The 15,726-nt window shown below is 41.6% G+C and overlaps 1 protein-coding gene across 1 annotated transcript in view; it reads right to left on the reverse strand.

The window, feature by feature from the left end:
• SPTBN5 (spectrin beta, non-erythrocytic 5) overlaps positions 1 to 15,726 on the reverse strand; it is a 250,075-nt gene that overhangs the window by 59,891 nt on the left and 174,458 nt on the right. Inside the window, 11 exon segments of the mRNA XM_044271814.1 lie at positions 743 to 931; positions 2,427 to 2,589; positions 4,930 to 5,051; positions 5,665 to 5,778; positions 8,915 to 9,029; positions 10,140 to 10,258; positions 11,971 to 12,066; positions 12,146 to 12,337; positions 12,420 to 12,575; positions 13,599 to 13,787; positions 14,708 to 14,812. Coding sequence (XP_044127749.1) covers positions 743 to 931; positions 2,427 to 2,589; positions 4,930 to 5,051; positions 5,665 to 5,778; positions 8,915 to 9,029; positions 10,140 to 10,258; positions 11,971 to 12,066; positions 12,146 to 12,337; positions 12,420 to 12,575; positions 13,599 to 13,787; positions 14,708 to 14,812 — 1,560 coding nt within the window.

Raw genomic sequence — 15,726 nt, forward strand, 5'->3', positions numbered from 1 at the left:
ACACTGCAATGCATCTGTACAGGGTACTGTACTTGCAGCATCACCTTATTACACCCTGCTTCTGGAAGGGTGTAATGGGAGTACTAGGACGGCAGGCCTCGGTGCCTCCATTTGTACCCATCTGCCATAACAACTGCTTGGCAACCCACGACTGCTTTGCAGGTGGTGTGGCGGGGAAGGCAGAGGTGATAAAGGATTGAGGCTAAATGTCCGGTATCAAAGACAACTGGTTAGCTGTATAACACAGCCGATATCTGTTGTGTATTGAGTGGGCTCAGCTCCTGAGCCCACTCCATATGTCACATTGTGCTCAGGGGTTAACCTGCCGTGTATCAAATGTCTGGAAAGGTTGGCTGTTGTTCCTATCTAGCATGTCTCTAAATTCATAACAGAAATAACAGATTACAAGACCTATTGTAGCCCTAAGCCCTTCCTATAGGATAAAAATATAGGATAAAATCATTTAGGAAAAAAAATAATAAGTCATGTTACATTGGATGCAGTACTATGGCAGTATTCGCCCTAGAAACATTACTTCTAGAGTAATGTCTTTGTTATACAGTGTCCGCACAAACCACATGGCAGCATATGGAGTGCTTACACCTCCATAGTATCTACTGTGCATGAGGCTAGTAATTGACATCTGCCTCGCTGCCATCAGCCTCTAGATCTACCTGTCTAGCTTCTCTTTTCGATATTACCACACGGGTTTTGACACATGAATTTTGCAATTAAGCCTTACCTGTAGGTCGCGAGCCTGACACAGCTTGACATTCTGTTCCCTCCAGGACTGAATTAACGAATCCCAGGCCTCTTCTGCATTGGAGAGAACACGTCGGATGTCATCAGCTGCATAATGTCCAGAGTTGCACAGCTTCTGCCCAGAGGATTTCACAGAGTTGAACCTTTCTGTCCAAGCTTCTATTTCTGACTACAATAGGAGAATACCAAAATAAGCTATATTTCTTTCCAGTAATATGTTTAAAGCTTATTTTATTATTATTATTATTCATTATTAAAGCGCCATTCATTCCATAGCGCTGTACATATGATAAGCGGTTCACATACATAATACATATAACAAGACTAATCCTAAACAAGACGAGTTACAGACTGGTACAGAAGGAGAGAGGGCCCTGCCCGCGAGGGCTTACAATCTGCTGCACTATCGCTACGCTCAAAAAAAGGGGTACCAACAAAAACCTGACAAGATCACATTAAAAGGTTTTGCTGTCATGTATTTGGAAATTCTTCTGCCATACTTTGTTTCTCCGTAGAGTGAACAGCATTGTTTTATGATTCAATCCATACAATGGAGCACGTTTACTAAGGGCTGTGTGACTTTTTTAGGCAAAAAAAAAAAGAAAAAGTTGCAAGTCCCTTTTTTAATGGCCATGGCTGGTTTTCGACAGTTGGGTGGAACGGGAGCTGGTACTGGAACTCTAGCCCTGACAAATTGACTAATTTTGATGTAAATTTAGTTGAAATCTTACGCCGAGCAGGGGCTGGAATAGCTTTTTCGGCAGGCACATATACTGCGTATATAATAATATAATTTATTATGAGGCGTACACCTCGTCATAAATTAGCCGTCTAGTGTGGCAGCACATGGGAGAAACTTAGGCGGTAATAAGCCGTCTTAGTGAATGTGTCACAATTTGTCTGCAATGCTGCAGAAGGGTTATTAGATTTGTCTTTTTACATAGCCCAGTTGTCATCTTTGGAGTGTCAGCAAAATCAAGCAAAAATTATTCCAACAAGGAATTTGCCTCTTTTGGCATCAAAGTAATAAATTATTATAATTATAATATTAGAGCCAGTTCTTGGTATTTAGCAATGTACATTGTACTAGGTACTAAAATTTTTATGAGATGTTTATGTCCCATATATTAAGTCATGTTACATTACAAATACCGGATCAGTGTGTGAACCAATAACGGAATACTCTGAGCGCGAGTCTTGCCCATAGATGACAAGGGGGTGAAATTGTATGCAGTCAGTCAGAGATAGGCAATGTTCACAAGGCAAATCTACTGTGGATTCTGAGAATAATGGTGGTGTGGAATGTGGATCCAAAGATTTTCAGACAAGCATGTGTCAATAATGATGTGGAATACAAAATCTGTGTAAGGCTACCTGCACATGGTAAGAATTTGTATGCAGAAAATCTGCACACTTTTATTTGTGGTTTTGGTGCATTTTTGGGGAATTTTTTTTTGCTGCAGGATTTTTTCTTTATGCGTAATCCGCAATGTGCGCCTGTACTCTAACAAGTCATTATTCCATAAAGATTTTTTTTTCTAGTGTATGTGAACTGGACATAAAGTATCAAGTGTTTCATGGGGAAATGTTGTGGTTTCGATCTGGATTTAGTCATGGGATCTATACCTAAATCCCTATAGAACATGTTTCCAACAACTACGTACCTTCCTCTCTTGGTGTTCCTCAATTCTAACTCCAACATCTCCCATAGTTTTTGGCAAGGCTGCTCCTTCCATCAAGGCCTGAAGTTTCTGCATCCAGTTCATTATCTCTCGGATATCAGCATTGAACCTTTGCAGATGGTAAGATGCATCCAGTTTCTCCTTTCTGCCAAGGAATGGAACATGTTCAGTAGACTAGACAGAATGGTCGGTGCACACTTTCCCTGCCCGCAAAGATAAGGCAATGAATAAATGCTCAATATTTTATTTATGAAGCTACTAGGGGGAGCCACCACCAGTGGAAGCCAACTTTACACTAATTTATATAAATTCACCTCTGGTGTTGTAGGAAAAAAAAGTGTAAACATAATTTTTACTTATATAAATCCCTGCCCATTCTGGACTTATGAGTCTAATGGGTGGTCTCACACAATGACTGGCAGCCTTTTTGATGTACGTAAGTTTTTAAGGGAGTGCCCCAATGATTGTCAGTGCACTTAAATGGTCACTAACTTTTCATACAACATTGTATAAATCAATGCTACAAGTGACCATAAGAAACTTTGCAATAAGTCTTATCAGAGAGAAATGTCTAGTTTTCATGTTATCAGCTGTTTGCCTCCTCCCCACCCCCTTGCTAAATGCTTCTCTTTAAAATATTTTTTTTAATCCAACCAGGATGGGAGGAGCTCACAGAAGGATCATATTACAAGTCTATGGAGAGGGGATGGGGAGCAGGAGCTGAGTGAGACACACACAACCAGTTTCGCCATCTTCTGCTCCTCTCTGATAAAGATGAGGATTGTGAAACTGGTTGGGTACTGACTTATTGTGGATTATTATGCTCTTTGTTAAGCCTGTCTGCTTGGAAGTATAATAAAGTGAGCGGGACAAATATGTTTTTAGTGGACTCCACACAGTTTTTGTGCTTTTCTCCTTCTCTTGTGCCAAATCCCTCACCTCTTAGGGAAAAGGCACTGGTGAAAATATCGCAAATTGGGCCAACACCCAGGTGATAGTTAGGCCTTGTGAGCTATCCTGAAGGAAGGTGTAGATAAAGCGGGCGTTATATATTTGGTGGTTACAACATTTGAAGTGAATAGGGCTGAGCGCGATACCAAGCACAGCGGCTATACAATGTACAGCGCTGTGCTTGGTAAGCACGGAAAAGGCACTGGCACTCCTGTGAGCGCCGGTGCCTTCTCAAACAGACGATTGGCAGGGGTCCCGGGTGTTGGATCCCCAACAATCAGATAGTAATGACATATCCAGAGGATAGGTCATTAGTATCAAAATCCCGGAAAACCACTTTAAAGGTATTGTCAGACTCGGACAGGTCCCAGAAATAATTTTTTGGGGTGGCTGGCCAACCTCCTTAAACCTTGCTGTGTGAGTCACAGCACCATCCTCTAGTGGGTTACAATGTTATGTGTCATATGCCATACCCATAGATTTCCAACTCTCTTACACTTTTGCATACAGTCTAATTAGGACAGCCCACTGAATGCCTAAGCCCAGAATGAGCCAAGTGACACTGATAAAATTTTGGAAAAGATTCAATCCGTTTAGCCCCCCTCCTCTATAATATACTGCCTGTAGACTGAAATGCATGTTTAAACATCACAGGTTGTCTTTAATTTTACCTCCTGGTTTACAGTTTTCTATCTTTCAATGTGTCAGAGAAACACAACACATTTTCCTTGAGCTTTTCCCTTAGTTACGGCTGTTCTGAACCGTGCATTATGAGAATCTTCAAAAGATGGCTCCTCTGCCAGTTCTCTGAGGCCAAAACTGCCTTCCCTCACTTCCCATACACACTTGCTTTATCCAGTAGCTTCCTGCCAGCCAATTATATTGGATTACTGAGAGACACGCCTCCTCACTCTGAACCCTAATGCAGGCATGAACCGCCCCTCTGCCTTCTGTTTACAATTAGGAGGAGACAGACAAGCCATAGCAACGGTCTTTTAAGGGAGCAGTGTAAAGGGACAGGGGACATTAATGAAAGCTGTTATTATAAGATAATTACAGATCTTTTGGCAATCATTGAAAGACTAACTCAGGTATACATGCCTAGCTCTAATAAACTAGCAAATATAAAACATTAGAGTTACACTTTAAGTGCATGTGCCAGTCATGTAATATAGTTCCAGTTACAACTACATGGATGGTCACCCAAATTACAGTCTCCTAAATAGCAAATTTGCCTAATAAATAGGAATATAGGAAAGGGGAAGTTATAAATGCATAGAATAGGCATTCATGAGTGAGGTGCTGACACTGCAGGTACATTGACAATATATTGTTCCTGCCATGCTTCATGAGTTCTCATGATTTTTTCCATTGTGGTTGTATTGTATGAGGGCATATATTATACATATGTCCTATTGTGGGAACAAACCCTGTTAACACATTACATTCTAGAATGTGAGATAAGGACATCTTGCGTGTCCTTGATCATGAGCACCATAGACTGTTGTCTCATGCTTTACAAATAGATCAGTACCTTTGACTGGCCTGTAGTTGGAGCTTCTGCCAATTTTCAGTCATCTCCTTCTCTTTTGAGGCCAGACGTTCGCACATTGATGAATTTCTTCGTGACAGCCGGTTGGCTTCTTGGTGCAAGGACTGCAAGGGAATATTTATGTAGAACAAATAATTTTGGTTCCTGTAGATATTTGGCAAGTGTCAACATTTTCCAAGAATTGATGAGGATGGATGAGGCCCCAACAAATGTAGGAAATGATTTATAAACAGACGCTTATGACTGTGGTTCTGTAGTCTCAAAGCTTAATTATTTGGTTGTGGCCTTAGTTATTCATATATGTAATAGCATTGGATATTCTGTAGAATAATACAAGTTCAATAAAAGTATAAAGAGAAAAAGATACATTTCATGTGGCTAAGCATTTTTGTAGCCCAGGACACAATGAACAACATATGAAAGTAGTCATATTAAAAGGCAATTTCAAATATCAAAGAGCCAGAAGAATTTGGGATACATACATTTTTGACACTGTGTGACATACTGACCACAGGACTGAATTTGTTCTAAGGATTTATGGATTATATCCTGTTTCTTCAGACACTGTACTATTATGCTTGACGAATAGACCTACGTTATCTCGAAAGCTTGCGATGTAACATTATTGCTTTTATTTTTGTTAGCCTGCAAGACTACATACAAGTGCCAAAATAAGCCGACTGCGGCTGACCTGCTGACATCCCATGCACTTCTTACCTCTTTCTGGGACTGAATGACATTGATGTCACGAATAGTTTCTTCATGTCGTCTGATTAAGTTGGCGACACTTTCTACATCTTTTCCATAGTCAAGAGCTTGCATAAGTGTGCTCTATAAGGAGAAAAAAAAACAAATTCTTACAACAATTTCCTATATATACATACTGTGGGGATTCGCTCTGGTAGTTAGGACTAGCGGATGCAGAATAGAGGCAAAGTACTCAGTTCTAAAATACCAGGAACCTTCGGTGACACATACCTTCCATCCACGATGATTCCAGGTACCTTCTTACAATACCCTGCATATAATATGTGTGTGGTGGACCCATAAATGCACCGTACTCTGACAGTAAATTAAAGCTTTTAAAGGGGTATTCCGGTTAGCATAAATATAACTTATGTTTTAGACTAATTCATCATCAACAATTACCTAATATAATATATGAAAGTAGTTTTCTTCCTCTGCTACCCACTGTGTTTCCTCATAAATTACCATGGCATTGACCTGTAGTTCTGAGCCTTTGTTAGGTCGAGCATGCTCAGTGTGTCGCTATCAAATCGCTAGCTAAATGTCTTGTGAAACAAAGGGAATATTAGGCCTCTTACACACGAACGTGACGGATTAGGTCCAGATGCGTTCAGTGAAACTCGCACCATTTTGCAGGCAAGTTCAGTCAGTTTTGTCTGCATTTGCCACCGACATCGTGTAACCAAGGGAAGGCTGTGCTTGCAGGAAGAGCGGCATTCCCGTCATCCAGCTGATCTGATATTGATGACAAGTGCTGAGCGAAGCGCACTTCGGATCCAAGATCTGAAGTTGCTTCATTCAAAACTTTGTTTGAATGCTGTACAGAGACCCATCTCCGTACAGCATTCAATTGTATGGGCTGCGGTAATGTTGGTACTAAAGCCGACTTCGGATTGCTGTTTTAAAATGGTTTTAAAGTTGTATAATCAAAGTCCAAAGTTCTTCAACGAAGTCTCGCGAGGATCCTGAGGATAGGTCATCAATATTAAAAGCCCGGATAACCCTTTTAAGCTATATTAATTTAAATATTTTATCCAGGATTAGAAAACATGTCTGCCTTCTTCCAGATACAGCGCCACTCCTGTCCACGGTTTGTATCTCATTTTGCAGGGGGCAGCATGAAATAACGATCGCCCACAGCGCTATAGGACTGGTATATTGCGGACATGCTAGCGGCGATCTAGCCGTGCATGTCCGCAACTCTATAAGCTAAAACGAGGTGACAGAATCCCTTTAAGGACTCATGCACACAATCACGATCGACCAGAGAAACACTTTGTGTTGACCGGATCTCCTGTGCCAACCGCGGCTTCCCTGACCTGAACCGACTATTATAGTATTCTGTGATATGGTCAGTTCCTATCTGACCGTGCTGCTATTGCAGTGTACTCACATCATAGTGTGAGCTCAGTACAATACACCTGCGATCAGACCATAAATCACTGTGACGCAGTCAGGTGAGCCTCGGTTAGTCCAGGAGATGTGGCTGATACATGGGCCGTGTTTCCAGGTCCGATCACAGTCGTGTGCACGAACCCTAAAAATGAGCCAGGAACGAGGAGAATAGCCCTCTTAGCTTCTCCCTGCCTGGCTTGGACAGATTGACAGGTCTCTCCCTATTTATTGTGCGATGTATAATACTTATCAGCAAATGTCCACATCTGACTATACTTCCATATCTCCTGCTGCCCTTACAGTATATCTAGCTTTTTAAATAGGTATTTTGAGGAGATTTTTATTTCTAAAAATTGCTGTAGTCCAACCTGTTTGTGTGACTACTAACTAGAGAAATGAAACCTTAATAATAGATTCCCCAACACTGTAAAATATACCAAATATATAGCAAATCATAGCAGATACCAAGATGATTTAACCTTCCTTTTAACTAGATGTCTGTATGATGTTCAATCATCTGTGCAACAAAGACAAGTCTGTGTATTTGGAAGACACCAGGTAACATTCAATGCAAAGTTCTTCTGCCACAAATACGTATTCAACCCCATTATTACAATTGCAATAGATAATGGAAAAAAACAGCTCTGATCCGCCAACAGAGGTTTTCCCACATGTGTGAATACATGACAGATAAAACCAAAGTCCATACATTTATAGCCCCACTTCCCAGTTTGGAGGATTATATAGGAATTTCGGACCCTGGCATTGCTCCACTGTATTTCACAGGTAACTGAATACATGTAGTCTTTCAACCTTATGTTTTTCATTACTGACTACAATCTAGCTTTTAGTAGTGATGAGCGTCAGGGGCTATATTCGAATTCGCGATATTTCATGAATATTTTGTAGAATATGTGTCATATATTAGCGAATTTCGAGAATTTGGGATTATTTTATTGAATGCGATAAATCGGCAATGTAAAAATCGTGTAAGGCTGAATTCACACGTCCGTGGAACACGGTCCGTGAGATACCAGACTGGCATCCTGCTGAGTGCAGGAGCGCATGGTGTCATTGGTTGCTATGACGCCGTGCGCTTCGTGCCGCCGCTGCTGTACAGCAATATGATCTATACGAGTGTATTACTGTACAGCAGCGGTGGCACGAAGCGCACGGCGTCATAGCAACCAATGACGCCGTGCGCTCCTGCACTCAGTCAGATGCCAGTCCGGTATCTCACGGACCGTGTTCCACGGATGTGTGAATTCAGCCAAATACGGATTCATAATGCGCAATACAGGCGTGGGTCACTTTGGCTACATTTTTCAAGCTGGTATTAGTTTCCCCTGCGGCCTACCAATCTCTGCCCCTGCAGCGTGACAGTGCAGCACATTACTAGGCTGCAGGATGGCAAAGGGAAACTCGCAGATGACCCCCAAACTATTAACAAAATATTGGGGGAATTCTATGAGCGCCTTTATGCAGATGCAGACCACCAGGCCTGGGAGGTCGAGCTTACAGAAAGAGCCAAGTGGGCCAGCGCTCTGCTGTTTCCGTAACTCCTATTGTAGTGAAAGGGAGCTACTCAAATGGCCTAGCAGAACAAGCCTCCGTAACTCCCATTTACTACAATGTCAACTAGGGACTGCGCTTAGTCCCATCTCACTGTGGAAATGGCGAGACGGGACAATCCCTTTGAGCCAATTTAAAGATGAATAGGGAGGAAAACACAGATCTGTTATATTCGCAGCCTCACAACTGCTCTTACACGTTCATTGATATGAACATGTAATGTTCTCTGCTCACTTTTCCATTTACGCCATACCTTTTCACTCATCCTCTCATTGATATTGTCAATTTCACGGATTAAGGCGTGAATCTCAAGGGCTCCTTCTAAAGCCTTGCGATACTTGTTTAGATCCCCATGGAAAATATTCCACCTACAGGAAAAAACACAATTATTATTTCACATCCGTCTTTAATATGAACGTTGGTCTTTGCAAAGTTGAATACTAGCTTGAAGGGCTATTCCCATCTTAGAATGTTATCGCTAAGGTATGCCATAGCAATGTACTGCACTGGTGGGAATGGGTCACTTTATGAACTTCTGCTGATTGCAAAAAATGAGTGGACCAAGGTTCCTTCAGAATTTCTCCAGCACATCACTGCTCCTGGAGATCTGCTGTGCAGGGAGCTGATTCTTTCAAGCAAATGGGGCTTGTGATATATTTCCTTGCTGACCGGGTGGCTGGGAGCAACAGCACTGAACTACCACTGCAGCCCATTCGTTCATGAAATCAATGGGGGTAACAGCAAACTACCACCAATACACATGTGCGGCATATGCTAATGATATTACAACACTTCCTGTGCTGAGGTTAAACAGGTTAAAAAAAAGTTTGAAAAAAAATAAAATTAAGAAAAAGTTATACTCAAAGTTCTGAATCCCATTCCCTTCCTGAACCCCTGCTTTGTAACTCCAGCTTTGTTTAGATAACCATATCACTGGCCTCACCCAGTCTCTCGTAGTATAATGATTGGCCGCAGCGGCCACATGTGGTATACAGTTATGTCATCATTGCAGCCAAGATTATGGTGTCATGGCTGCAGAGACCAGGTGGTTCAAAGCAATGCCCAAGGAGAGGAGTGGGTTTAGGATGGTGAGTACAGCTTCTTTTTGTTTTTACAACCTACTTGCCTTTGATCTTTTCTTTATAATTTGGGCAACCACTTTAAAAGATAAACTCTACTCCCTAGCCCTTCAAACCTTTTGCCAACAAGAATACCACCTAGCTTAGGTCTCTCACAACTGTTCCAGTTCAACCTCATCCTTACAAAAATGTGGGTGCTTATTCACTTACCAACTTATTTTTAATCCACCCTGATATTTGTTTTAGACTGTAAGTGATTCTCTCCCATAGTTGGCCCTGCTTTTGCCTTGCTGCACCATACGTGCACATGCTGTAGTATTTTGTGTGTATGCGTTTGCTATAATGTTCCATCTGTAGATGACTAAGCCAAAACATACATCTGTAAAATGAGGCACTTACTTGTCATTGAGTTGTTTCTTCCGCTGGTGAACGGTCTTCATCTCTTCCAGGTTCTGTCTCTCCAGCTTGGTGGCAAGAGCATTAATAGCTTTTATATGGGCATCATCCACTGTTACTTCCTGTAACGTTACCAATAAAGATGAGCATTTTAGCAAAAAGTGATATATAAATAATCTATTAGCATGCACATTTTCTAGTCACACCTAGGAGGGCTACAGGAGTTTAAATCTGGTGTTTCTGGGCCATTTTAAGCAGGAAAAAAATAAAAAATGATTATTCCAGGGGTACACAACCTTTTCTAGTTCAAGGACCACATTGTCAGACTGAGACACTCTCAAAGCCCACACTAAAACTTAAAGGGATTGGGCTCATCTTAGACATTGATGGCATATCGCTAGGTTATGCCATCAATGTCAGACAGGAGTGAGTTCCAGAGGTGGGACCCACACCTATCTCCAGAACGGGGCCACCGCAGTGAATGGAGAGCAGCTGTGCTTGCATAGAGCGTTCTCCAGTCACCACTAAGGGACTCCCACAGCAACGTATGAAGAGTACACCATGCATATGTGGCGTGCTCTCCTTCACTTTGGTGGCCCTGTTTTGGAGATAGGAGCAGGTTCCAGATGTCTAAGATGAGCCAACCCTTTTAAAGGGGTGAAATTCCATCTTAGGAATATATGGTAGGTCATGATGTAAGTATAAGTCTGATCGCGGTTTCTACAGAGAAGTTGAGTCCATGCATTCATGTGTCTCTCTTCATTGTAGATTTTATGGGTGTGGTGGTAACAAACTAGCATTTCAGAACTCCCACCAACTAGAGTGGAGAGGCCTGCATGCATGGCTGGCCACCTCTAAATTATACTCTGCGTTATAGAGTGCCAAACAGGGGTCAAGGGACCTCACTTTCTTAGAATATGGGGAACCAAAGATGGCTAGACAGGGCCCCATTAGTACTTACCAATCTGTGTGTCACCCCTCTTCTCTCTGGCATGGAAACTACACTACATAAATAAGTATTTCTATGCCCAGATGGTGGAGGGCTACTGTGGCACCGTGGGCCTCATGTGGTCCGCGGGCTGCAGATCTGTGCATCACTGGATTAGGTTATGTTCACATCTGTGATTCCCCTGTGCAGAAGCCACAGTGGAAACATGTGTTGGGGCTGAGTGCCCTATTCCTTGGTCTGTATGGATAATATGTTACCCTATATTTTAGATAGATTTCTATAATTTATGAGGGAAACCCTGTGTATTCACGCTCTTTTGAGATTTTATTGTTTTTACAATCGAGTTGATTTGTTTCAATATTTATAATATATTTATGCATTGTGGGACATTCTATTTGAGATTGGGCCCTCTTTCTTCTTTTCTAGTGCTTGTCTACTGCCGCATTTTATGATGTAATTTGTGAATAAAGATGAATGTATTTTTCTTTATAGTTTGGTGTATTCGGTTCTTTTTTGTATTGGTGTTCATGTTCACTTCTGTGTGCAAAGAGGTATCTCCCAAGCAAAGAGAACCATATCGCTAGTGCCACCTTATGGAAGGATTCACATCTGTAAGAGGCTTTGTTTGAAGCCTCTGCTGCAGATTCTGTCCTAGTTTACAATGGTAAATAGTGCTGCATGTGTAGTTTGGCAGGACCCAATAAGCCCCATGTCATATGATGGATCTGGCATTGCATTGCAGTTTCCATTGAAAAGGAAAATCAAATGTGAAAAGAGCCAGTAAGCTGTGTCCAACTTTGTATACGCATAGAAAGCCAACTAGATGCCATGCCAATGTAAACATGGCGGCCGTGACATAAAGAAGGTTAAACATAAATAATTTACCTCAGATCCTGCTCCACGGAACTCATTCAACTTCTTTGTAAGCTGGAGGCAGTGTTCATAATCTTCACCTACATCACCCACATTAATCATCACTTCCTAGAAAGCAATATGATATACACGTAAGTAACAGCTTTTATAGAATCTAGCAGACATCAATGACCACATTAATACTTACCTTATCTCTGATCCAAGCCTCCACTTGATCCACTTTCTGCAAAAATTCTAGTAAGTCTCGCTTATCCTCCAGCATTTTTCCCCGTGCAGCTAGTGCTTTCTTCAGCTTCTCCCATTCTTCAAGTAGTGTCCGATTTTTCTGACGTATATCTGCAGATTTGGGATGTTGCTGAGATACCAATGACTTCCCCATCTGTACATGAAAAATGATAGTATGCCGTTACCATATCCATAAGATGCTGTTTTTTAACCCAGTGTTTAAGGCCTTCATTTACCTCAGTAACATCTTGGATTGTCTTCTCATGGGCAAGAATCTCAGCTTCAAACACTTGATGTTTCTGTAAGAGCTTTAGTTTACTTTGTATATCCATGGACCCTTGCTGAGTGTCATCATCCAGCATCTGCATGCGCTCATTGATCCAGTACTGAGCCTGAGAATGGAATGAATAATTATATTTGCATCACCTTAAGATCAAAAGCATCTACGTATTCTCTGGTTCTCACTTGTATTCTAGGGAAGAAACATGACAAAGTCAGTCATTTCTATTCACCTCTATTAGGACTCGGAAAACCATGGATTGTCTAAAAGAGTGCAAATTTTTCTACATATTTGCGGTACCCCAGACGTGCAAACTTATATAGTTATGTTATATATTTTTAATGTTTTGGCCTTTCATTCCAGCAGAGGAGGTTATGGTTGGCAGGAACAGCGTTAACCACCCTGTCCCCCCCCCCTTGGTAGAAGTGGGCTGGTCCTGCTTCCTGCCTGGAGGGTGAGTTACCGGTCTGACAATTAAGAGAGAGGAAGCACATGTCAGAGCTCCTACTCGTTGGAACCAGATCTAATTCTCATGTAAGACCAACACTCCAGAGAGATCTTCAGAAACATGAATACTGCTTCCAGAAAGCATCAGTGAGACAATACAGCAGAGTGATCAGCAAAATACACTGCTGCAAGGTGAGGGAGAACAGCTCACACACCACCACCTACCTAAATGACCGCTAGGCCAGACTGACATCAAGCCTGTGTTAGAGTGGGCACTTATATTCACAAGTGCTTGCTAGTGCCAACCTATTGCCATCTAACCGGCCATCATACATCCTCATCTGGTGCCAGAGACCTTGCACTTTATATTCAATATTGCTGAATGTGTCACAAGTAAAGAGTACATTCTACTATGCAAATCCGCCACTTGTGAACTATTGGGGCATATGGAAGAGGGCCCTCTCTGTTAGTAACAGAGGAGAACTGCTGTAAAAAATGAGTCACTAGGAGTGCGTTAACATGAGTATTTCACAGAATATGTAAATGCTGGTATCCTACAACAGAAGTAAACAGTTATACATACAAGAATTTCATAAGAAAAAGATCAAAAGACAACATCTTGCTTTCAGAGACATGCCACGGAAACAGAGACATATCCAAAACAAATCTGAAAAATGCAGCGTATTACCTCTGAGAGGTTCTGGTTGAACAGAGCCAGCAGGAGCGCTGTAGTTAACTCTTCCCGCCTGGCCTGACTGAGAGCTTTCACCTTTTTCCTCCTGTCTATGACAGAATTCAGTCTGTATTGGACCTGCCTAGTCTCTGGTCTTCTGCTGTCTTCAAGAAGTTTGGTGGCTTGATCTTGCAAGGATGTCACCTGAAAAATGTAACTCAACATTAAACATGACATCAGTTTGATGCCATTGCATGAAATATCTAATAAACTTCCTCCTGGATAGGTACATTTTTAGCTTCAAAATTATAAAAAAAAAATGGATTGCAAAACCAAGGATTGCAGGGTGATGCTCTCTAAAATACAAAGAGATATCCTCTATATTAGGGATGTTCAACCTGTGGCCCTCCAGCTGTTGAAAAACTACAACTCCTGGCATGTCCTAATAGCTGTAGGCTGTCCAAGCATGCTGGGAGTTGTTTTGCAACAGCTGGAGGGCCACAGGTTGGGCATCCCTGCTCTATATGTTGTCAACTTTCTTGCAACCTTATCGATCAAAGTAATAGGAGAAAGACGTGAACCGTCAATCTTGAAGCATTCATATTAACCAGATATATAAGTCCAAGGGTATGGTCATCCGAATCCGAGGAGACCAGTTACCTCCAGCGAGACTTTAGTATAACAGAAAATGGATGTCCTGTATCCCACGGATATGCATTAACTGGCAAACATTAAAATGCTCTATAATGGGATCAGTTGAAGCAGCTGAACGTATCATAGATAACTTACATGGAGTAGATATCTGTAAGTCTTTGGTTAGCATAGGTCAAGAATAGTGTTGAGCGAACTTGTGTTTTAAGTTTGGCGTCTAAAGTTCGGGTTATCGAAGTATCCCGTTATGGATTCCGCTACCACGGACCATAACGGAATTTAGAATCCATAACGGGATACTTCGATAACCTGAACTCGAACTTTAGACGCCGAACTTAAAACACAAGTTCGCTCAACACTAGTCAAGAAGGCACAACATGTCTAGCAGTGGCACTACTGGACTGCACACATTTTGTATACGGTATTTCAATCTCATGATTACTATAACTACGGCAGCATTGTGCATAGAGTACCTTTTCCTCCTGGGATGAAAGAAGCTTCTCAAAGGCCTCATGCTTTTTGATCAGTTGTTCGATTTCTCCAGCGGAGGCTCCGAGGTCACTTGACTTCAATCTCACCTGCAAACACAGATGGAAGCTCAAAATCGCAATGTCAACCCATGATATTGAATGTAGAGGTGAGAGTAATGTGTGTTGGGAGGAGTAAAATGTCAAAATGCTGTTTATGCAACCGGTTTACTTTAGACCATAGAGATTTCCCAGTAATAGCCATTTTAACAGTACGTAATATCATTTTAATAAGTTTGTTTCTTTGAGGCCAGTGTAACCTTGCCAATACTTTAGACTCACAACATGTGCATCGGGTTTGGAATCTTGTTTTAGTATAGACGATAATGAGAACAGCCTTGCTTTCATCTTGTAAACTTGGTATAAAATGATCAAAACTTTGGGAAATTCATCACTTTGGATCTGCTCTCTCAAATTCTCCCCATCTGGAGGAGTTCTCCTACATTGGAGAATGTTTACTTTGGTTGATGAAACGTTTTGTCCTCTCACAGTACCAGTATAAAACCCCCATTCTACGGTTTGTCATTATTAACTGAAAATAAATATCTTCTTGGAAGTGAATTGATGCCAGAGACTGCTCTTATTGAAGATATGTTTTGGTTCTTAAGAACAGATGTTCTTCCAACGACAGCCATATATTATGCCTTGTATTTCTGGAATTATCTCGTGCACGGAATGGATGTTTGAGTATAATGGACCAATGTACACAACAGGGAAAGATTTTCCCACAACTAAAATAACTACTGTATCTTAGATTTAAAGGGTCACTCACGTTTTGCAAAGCTTTTGATTTGTAAGAGACATATCAAAGTTTAGATGGGTGGGGGTCTGAGCGCTGAGACAACCCCCCTTCCCCATCCCTAGAATAAGGGAAGAGAAGCTTGTGCATATCGCGTGCATATCCTCGCTGCTGAGGACGCAATCAAGGCGGGCCTATAGACTTCTATGGGGCCCATCTCGTGAAG

This window comes from Bufo gargarizans, chromosome 11, assembly GCF_014858855.1.
Source record: "Bufo gargarizans isolate SCDJY-AF-19 chromosome 11, ASM1485885v1, whole genome shotgun sequence".
In the NCBI taxonomy this organism is placed as follows: Eukaryota; Metazoa; Chordata; class Amphibia; order Anura; family Bufonidae; genus Bufo; species Bufo gargarizans.